At 35.9% G+C, this 9,329-nt stretch overlaps 1 protein-coding gene across 1 annotated transcript in view; it reads right to left on the bottom strand.

Moving 5' to 3' along the window:
• AQR (aquarius intron-binding spliceosomal factor) overlaps positions 1–9,329 on the bottom strand; it is a 124,342-nt gene that overhangs the window by 110,489 nt on the left and 4,524 nt on the right. Inside the window, exons 2-4 of the mRNA XM_006883231.1 lie at positions 6,022–6,078; positions 4,352–4,392; positions 1,128–1,163 (exon numbers count right to left, since the gene is read on the bottom strand). Of these exons, the coding sequence (XP_006883293.1) occupies positions 1,128–1,163; positions 4,352–4,392; positions 6,022–6,078 (134 nt within the window). The remainder of the gene's footprint in view (positions 1–1,127; positions 1,164–4,351; positions 4,393–6,021; positions 6,079–9,329) is intronic.

Below are 9,329 nucleotides of genomic sequence, written 5' to 3'. Positions count from 1 at the left end.
TGGTGCTCAAGGCCTCAAACCTGTTCCTGAGATTGTTTTGGAATTCGAGTGGGATAGACTGAAGCTCAAATTTTGGTTCCCATGGACTTGATTTAATTTTCCTCAACTTCAGTTTGAATTTGCATATGAGTAGTTGGTGGTCTGTGCCACAATCAGCACCCGGCCTGGTTTTCACTGCTGATATTGAGCTTTTTAATAACAGCTTTAGCAAGTCTTTTTGTAGACTGTACTTATGAAAGCCAGTCTTCGTGCTGTGCATTCCTGGCGTGACTCCTTGTTGACAGACCGTTCAGCTGGAGATGTTGGTGCCTTTGTCATCTATCGTGCGTGAGGATGAGGGAGGAGGTAGTAGCTGAGGCATAAACAACTATGAAGAGAAGAGACATCGTGAGTGGGCCCATTCCAGGAGGAGGCAGCAGCAGGGAGAGGATCTATTCATTCTTTTATTTTCATTTTCCAAATGTGATCTTCTTCATTAGTGTCTTTTATCTTGCTCACATATTTATTTCTTTATGCTATAATAACTTTAAAAAATATTTTACATGCTATATTTAATTACTAAACTTCTTGCGATTTCTGAATGTAGTATTATCCTAATGGACTTCAAATAGAGAAGTATGAATTCAATTCAGGAGGGCTTCTGTACAGATACCCTTTCAGATACTCCATGAATATCACTAGCTTGCCACAATTTTTAATAGTAATATCTTATTTTAAATAATCCACTCTGGTGGGCTAGTGGTAAAAAAAGCTGTGCTGCATTCTCAAAGGCACAGAGTTCAAGTCCACCAGCAGCTATGCGGGAGAAGGATGAGCAATCCCCTCTCTTGTGATTTCCTGCCTCTGAAAACTCACTGGGTGAGGTGAGTCAGTTCTGACTTGTGGAAACACAATAACAACGTGACTACATGGTAAGTTCCCAAACAGTTGTTGTTTTTTTTTTCCACTAAAAAAGTTAAGAGGATTGAAATTACTCTTCACATGACAATTATGATTTTAACTCTAAACGATCTTCCCCTATATATTCAAGGATTTGATAACTACTCTCAAAACTATACAAATACTGTAACTACAAGTTAAATTACATTGCCTTCTTTACCTCAGCAAAGTAAAGCATTTAAACTCACCTAAATTCCAGAAGCATTATCTTTCTGATGGCAAACCTAAAAAATTTAAAAATAAAGGCATTTAATATTACATATATTTCCACATTTTAAGGCAAATGCATTTTGAAATCTTTTACTATATATTCAAAGAGGAAAATGTACTGAAAATAAACACATTTTGCCTTTGTTTCTATTTTGTTTCAGAGTGGCTTCCATTATTTTTCTATTAAGTCTATTTAATCTGAGTGAAAGTTTATTAATCTTATTGGGATTTTTAAAAAAATAAATCATTTAAATGAATAAATGCATTCACAAACAATAATTACAATTGTTGTTAGATGTGGTCGAGCATAGTTTATGTTATTTTTAAAGGTAATCAAGATTTATGTAAATGAATCACATCCTATGTATGTAACAAACTTAATAAGAAACACTACAAACATACTTTAAGAACAAAAGGAATTTAAATCTAAACACAAATGTTTGTCATCAATATTCATAAAATCACACTGTCAAAAGGCAGTCTGCTTCAAGTTGTTTCACACTGATCAACCACTTTTCATTTATTATTCAAATAAACCATCATGCTGAAGAGTCAAGCTCTCCAAAAGATGGTGGGGTGTGGGAATCAGAGAGTTGATGACATAGTCATTGCTGTTGCTGTTGTTGAGTCGATTATGTATCACAGCAACCCAAAGCACAACAGATCAAAACCTTATCCTATCTTGGGCCATCTTCATCATCTTTGACATATTTGAGCCCAATGCTGCAGGCACTGTGTCAATCTATCTGACTGAGGGTCTTTGTCTCTTCCTCTCCTTCGATGAACCTTTACCTCTCCAACGATTAGCTCCTCTCAACAACATGCTCAAAGTGTGTGAGACAAAGCTTCAACTTCTTTGCGTCCAAGGAGCTCTGGCTACACTTTCTCCAAGACATATGTTCATTCTTCTTGCAGTCCATGGAATATTCAATACTCTTCTCCAACACCACAACCAAAGAAAGGCACTGATTCTTTTTTTGTAATCTTTACTCAAAGTGCAGTACTCAGATAGACAGCAAGTGACTAAAAAGACTACGGCATGAATAAGTGCCACCTTAGTTTTTAAATCAACATCATTGCTCCTGAAGATTTTGGAGAGGTCCTTGACAGATCTTCCTGATCCAACACACCTTTTGATTTATTGACTGTAATAACCAAGGCTGCTGATTGTGTATCCATGTAAGATGAAAACTGTTGACAACTTCAATCTTTTCTGCATCTACTATGATGCTACCTACTGGCCAAGTGGTGTAATCCATATCGAAAGCTGTAGTCTTTGATCTTCTGCAGCAAGTGTTTTAGACCTGCATAACACAGATTGGTGATAAGTTTTTCCTCCTATCCTGATGACACATTCTTCTTCATAGTCCAGCTTTGCAAATTATTTGCTCAGCATACATAATGAATAGGTATACAGTAAGGATATAGCCTTGACACACACCTTTCTTGATTTTAAACCATGTAGTTCTTCTTTGTTCTGTATGGACAATAAAATCTTAGTCTAGGTATAGGTTTCATACAAGCACATTTAAGCACTCTGTAATGCCCGTTTCCCAATGTTAGCCATCATTTGTTATTATCCACACAATCAAATGTCTTTGCATAGTAAATAAAGCATGAACAGACATTCTTCTGGTATTCTCCGCTTTCATTACCTATCTGACATCACCAATGATATTCCTCATATCACAGTCTCTTCTAAACCCAGCTTGAACCTCTGACAGTTCTGTCAATGTACTGTACCAGCCACTTTTAGATGATCTTCAGTGATATTTTGATTGCATATTAATGATACTGTTGAGTAATCACTACATTCTGTTGGATCACCATTCTAAGAAATGGGAACAAAAACATGAATCTCTTCCATAAGCTCCAAATTTCTTAGCACAGGATGGTTAGCATGTCCTGGTGTACATCTGTTGTTTGAAACATTTTAATTGGTATCTCAATGAACTCCGGAAACTTGCTTTTTGCTAATGCCTCCAACCATAGCTTGAACTTCTTCCATCACCACTGTTTCTTTTACCACATGCCACTTCCTGAAATGTTTCCGTGTCAATAGTTCTTTTTGGTACAGTGGCTCTGTATATTCCATACTACTTCTACTTCTTCCTGGATCATTCAAGATTTAGCCTACAGCATCTCTTAATACTGCAACTAAAGGACTGAATTTGGTTTTCATTCAGTATTTGCAGCTTGAGAATTACCACAAAAGTTCTTTCCTTTTTATTCTCTAATTCGAGCTCTTTTTACATTCTGTTATAATGGTCTGCTTTTCCCTTCTCAAGCTGCCCAATGAAATCTTCTATTCAGCTCTTTTACTTCAGCATCTCATCTCTCCTTTGGCTTCTGAATGGTCGAGTATAATTTTTAGTCTCTTTTGACATATATTTTAGTTTTTTCAGTTTCTTCTTTATAATGAATGCCCTTTTGTCCTCTTCATGGATGATACCCTTGATGTCATCCCACAGGCAAAGGAATTTATTCCTCTTTTATCCTTATTCACTGTCGAGCTCTCAGCAACGTAGAAAGTGACTAGAAAGATCATGGCCTGAATTAAACACACTCAATTATTTGAAGTGGTCTCTAATTGCATACTTTTCCAATGCACTATTGTGTCCAGAATTCCTGACTGCTGGTATCAAGTGCACTGCTTACAGATCCAAATAAGATGAATTCAGCGACAGTTTCAATCTTTTCTCCATCTTTCATAATGTTTCCTCTGGTCCCATGATGAGAATGCTTAATGTTGCGATGGAGTCCATATCGAAGTCTGCAATCTTTGATATCCTGCAGCAAGAGCTTCAAGTCCTTCAAGTGAAGACTTACAGCAAATAAGCTGTGTCATCTGTATAATATAGGTTTTTGATGTCTTCTTCTAAACCTGATGCCAGATTTGTCTTCTTAGAGTCCAGCACACAGAATGAACAGATATGAAGAGAGGATACACCCTGGCACACACCATTCCTAATGTTAAACCACGTAGTGCTCCCTTGCTCTGTTCACACAACAGTCTCTTGGGCTACGAATAGGTTTCACATGAACACAATTAAGTGTTGTGCAATTCCAGAACACATTTTTCTCACTGTTAGCCATAATTTACTGCCTCTGAAAACCAGGTGGAAGATCAGCTAAATGTAAATTCTGACTTGAAGGAATGTGCCACAGCAACAGTCCAAACAGAAAACAATTGTTGTCTCACCTTGATTTGACAATTTCTTTCTCATATATATCTTCAATAACCTGTTATAAAAAATATTAAAATGTTTAGTACCCCCCAAAAAAAATATTTAGACTCAAAATTCGTGGTGTCTAATTATTACACAACATTTCCTAGCTTAGGAAAACTATCAAATATGCCTGCTACTGAAACAATAATAAAGAGTTTGGTTTGGGGATGGGTTGGGTTTCTTCTTTAACAATCCTGTTGTGACCCAACACACACAAACATAAATAGACAGACTATACTAAGAAAATCTTAGCTAGAGGGTTAGCTATCAATAACATAGTAAGATATGATAATCCTGAGAAGAACCAAGACTAATGTATACCACGTTTAAGACTATTAACCAATACTAAAATGGAATTAACTGGCCAAATGAAACTAAATAAAACATTCAAGTTCAAATAATAATGTAAGACTTTTGGGTTAAGAATCTTAGTTTTATTATGACTAAAACAGGACAATTCCATTCCTAATGGCAAAATGTACTGTCTTCATTACTAATTTGACAATATAAATGTATTAACATTTATTTCACGTAAAGACATCTTTTCGAGAAACTATTCCATTAAGAACTAACTTGTATTTAGAAATTTTTCATTTAATTTATTCTAAGTTGCTTCAATGGAACTAATAAATTCAATCTCCTACATTAGTGGTCCTGAGTCATTTAACCCCCCACACTAATTTGTTTCCACTCTTTTCATTATTCCAGACCTCTGCTTCCAGTCATACAAAGGAAAGCAATAGAGTCTATGCAAAATGAACTGGCATGTGTATGCACTTACAGGTATTTTCACACATGGTATCGTGGGGGCACACAATTTGATGGGTAGGTGGAGGGTTAGGAAAATGGGAAGGAACTAGTGTGAGAAACAATGTATTCGAATTTTGTAAATAAACTAGTATAACAAAGAAAAAAAGAATAATTGTGTGCAACAATGAATGAATGGAAATCCAAGTTTTCTGTAAACTTTTGTTAAAAATAAAAACTTAAAAAATTTGGAAAAAAAATAAAGTTGCTATGAGTATTCATGCACATATATTTGTTAAACCTATATTTCCATTTATATTGAGTAAAAATCCTAGGACTGGAATGATTGGACCATCAAGTATTTTGATTAATGTTCTAAGAAGGAGGACGCTTTTCCAAAGGAGTTGCATTATTTTACTTTTCCATCAATAGTATATAACTCTGTGGCTCAACAACTTTTCTAATTTAATAATTTTCATAGATATATGAGTATTTCATTTTTTGTGTAATCTGTTTTTCTCTGATGACTAAGAGGTTGAATATTTTCTCATCTGTTTATTGGAATTCATAGTATTTATTAAAATATTTTGCTAATTTTTGTTGGGGGAAAAAAGAATAAGATTCTAAAGGAAGTAAATAAGTTATATACTTTTTTAAAAAGTTTAAAGGAAAAGAAACAGGATGACAGTAGAGGTTATTTACAGGTAATGATTTCTATTTTTTTATGTATATTTTGTGCATTTTCCAAATTTTGTAACATGAGTTATTACTTTTCTAATCAGAAAGTTGTATTTTCAACTTAAAAAAGTATGAAAGCTTTTCTTCAGTTAACCCTTTGAAAAAAAGATACAAAAAGCTTACCTGTTCAAAAGTATGTTGGAAAAAAAATACTTACTTTTATATCAAAAGGTGATTTTTTCTTGATGTGAGGAGCCCAGTATTTGCATGCCAACTAGAAAGTAAACAGTAAAAACCTTTAGTCACAGAGACACACCAGTGAAATAAAATCATTAAGTGACAAGCAGTTTCTAAGAATGTGACATTCCTTTTGTTCATATATATTCACCCCCACATCAACAAAACCTTTAAAAAAGTCTTATCAGCTAGTTTCTGTAAAGATTAAAGGAGCTAGTATATGTTTTATTTCATCAGATTAGGTTTTACAAGGAAACTCTGTGTGTTTGCGTGTCTGTGTGAATAAAAAGTCTCCAGATCATTACATTGGCCAGTAAAATATTTAAGAAACAACACGGTACTGACCACTTAAATAAATAAATAATTAGCAATCTATTAAAAATGGATAACTGGCAAACACAAAGATTTGCTCATATATTTACAAAAAGGTGAATCTTCACAATACTTGGCACACTGGAAGCAATGAAATACCTGATGGGTTAACCAAACACCTAAATTCTTCAGCACTGAGTCAATTCCAGCTCACAGAAGGCATACATAAACGACAGAGTAGAAGTGCTCTCTGTGGGTTTTCAGAGAGCTGTAAATCTTTTCAGATGGAGATTGGCACATATTTCTCCTATGGAAAGGCTAATAGTTTCAAATAACCAACTTTTTGGCTAACCGCTGAGCACTTACACAACAGAATGTTTTTAAATGATAAGAATTTTGAGATGGATGGCTGTAACAAGTTGTAAAGGTTCCCTTCTCCACAATCCTTTCCTCAATCCTACATGGTAGTAATAATCCTTCTTTACTTTGTAAATAACTCCATTATGGTCTTACCCTTCTGCATTGATTACTTAGCAATCTTTGTTTTCCACTGAACCAGAATTTTTAAGAGATTGTATCAATGTGTTCTGTGTGGTTCTGTCGCTTAGCATCTAACATACTACAGTATTTTTCACATACAACACATCCCTGCCATAGAAAACTGACTTATGAGGCAATCTGCAAAACTACATAATACATGCTTTTTGCCTAACAACATGGTAAACTTCAACATCCTCTCAAACAGTATAATGACACCGAGAAAATGCTTTTCAAAACAGTATAGTAATTATCCATTTTTAAGATACTTTCCAAAATTACCAATCACTCTCCAATAAAGAGAATATCTTCACCTCCCCCTCAATTGTTTTGTAGTGTCATTACTTCAATGAAAGTGGGCATCACACAAACTGAGCCACTTTCTCCTTAACAGAATAGTCTGATCTGTTGTTACATGGTCAGGGATTTCCAAGGAAGTATATGTTTTGTCTTATGATCCATACTGCTTACTATACCTCCACTTACTTAATGATCTCAAAAATTAAAACCACTAACACTCTCAAATTCACTGCGATCAAGCTGATTTTCAGAGTGACCCTTTATCTGTTTTCAGAGGCTGTAAATCATAATGAGAGGAGATTGCCCATCTTTCTCCCACAAAATAACTGGTAGACTTGAACTGCTGGAGACACCTTTGTGTTAGAAATGCAACTTGCTACTGAGCCACCAAAGCTTCCCAATTAATGATCTCTTCTTGTTATTAAGAATTGTCAAATCGACTACAACTCATAGTGACTTGATCTGATCCTTGCCCTGTCCCTCACCATCCTCAGGATCTCTGCCATGCTTAAAGCCACTGTTACAGTCACTGTGTCAATCCACTTCATTGAAGTTCTCCCTTCATCTCTTTGGCTAACAATCTATCATTTCAGTATGTCTTTCTCCAAGTTCTGGCCCTTCCTAACAACATTCCCAAATCTAACAAACATTTATTAATTACCTTCTATGTTTCTTTTTCCTCCTGAGGATTCTTATTCTTCTTGAAGCCTAACCCATAATTTCTCAAATAACACTTACCTGTGACCTGTCAATTATCACTATTTCCAGAAAACCATTTCCACTTCATCACACATACTTTGGGCATATTATTAGGAGGGGCTAGTTCTTGGAAACAGACATCATGCTTGCAAGGGTGGAGGGTCACCACAAGAGAGGCAAACCTTCAGCAAGATGGACAGATACACCAACTGTAGAAATGGACTGGAGTATAACAAGCATGGTGAGGATGATGCATGATAGATAATGGTTCAGATCTTTTATTAACAGGGTTGCTATGAGTCACTGTCCACTCAACAGCACCTAACAAGAAATACACTGCCTTCTATCTTATTTAAAAAAACTCTTTTCTCTTATCCACTTAGCACAACTTCTTGTTCTTGTTAGGTGCCCTCAAGTCAAGTACAGACAGAATAGGTATGGAGAACAGATACAACCCTGATGCACACCCTTCCTGATTTTAAACCATGCAGTGTTTCCTTGCTTTGTGCACTGAATAGCTAGGAATAGATTTCATATTAGTACAATTAAGTGCTCTGGGATTCCCATTCTTCTCAATGTTAGCCATAATTTGTTATGATCCACAGTCAAATGCCCTTGCATAGTCAATAAAACATTCTTCTGGTATTTTCTGCTTTCAGCCAGAATCTTAGCACAAGTAAAGCAGCATACATTTTTCCAACTACACTTTACTGAAAAATAAACTAACAATATTTTAAACCCCATTTGTCAATCTGTCTTACTGAGATGACTTGAATGTTGCTTAATTTTCAGACATCAATACTAGCCTCTTCACTGATGAGTATCTGTTGCAGGTGCCTTGTCATACCACTTTCTAAAAAACCTTGTGTATTCTAATGCAAAAAAAAAAAAAGTTTGTTGTGTTTTTTACTTCGTGAGCCAGCTTAGCATCACGTCTACTGCTCAGCATCACCTCTACTGTGTATCCTTTAAGTCAATTAATCCCAGATGGTCCTGAGATGTTTCTTCTCTGAATTAAGTGCTATTGGGACAACCTCCAAGTTAACAAAATTCACACAGTAGCTTTTTATGGTCTGTCTTCTTTAGACCTGTGACGTCTGAGAGCAAGAACTATCTCTATTATCTGTCTCACAGGCGGTAGAACAACAAATAAGTGAATGAACTGACAAGAATACTGGCTGGTGCTTGCAGTCCCGAGGGAAAAGGAGTCTTACTCCAAGACCTCGGAGTCGCGCTTAAATCCCCTTCGCTAGCACCACTGCTGTTGTTGTTATGTGCCGTCGAGTCGTTTGCGACTCATAGCGACCCTATGTACAACAGCCCTAAACCGTGCTCTATCCTTTGCCAATCTCATTGCCTCTGACACACCCATCCCGAGTACCCCAGTCACTGAATCAATCCATCTCATAGAGGGTCTTCCCCTCCTGCGCTGTCCCTCTA

The sequence above is a fragment of the Elephantulus edwardii genome, unplaced genomic scaffold (assembly GCF_000299155.1).
Source record: "Elephantulus edwardii isolate Elephantulus edwardi_28Jun2011 unplaced genomic scaffold, EleEdw1.0 scaffold00026, whole genome shotgun sequence".
Classification (NCBI taxonomy): Eukaryota; Metazoa; Chordata; class Mammalia; order Macroscelidea; family Macroscelididae; genus Elephantulus; species Elephantulus edwardii.
This window is presented reverse-complemented; position numbering and strand designations above follow the sequence as displayed.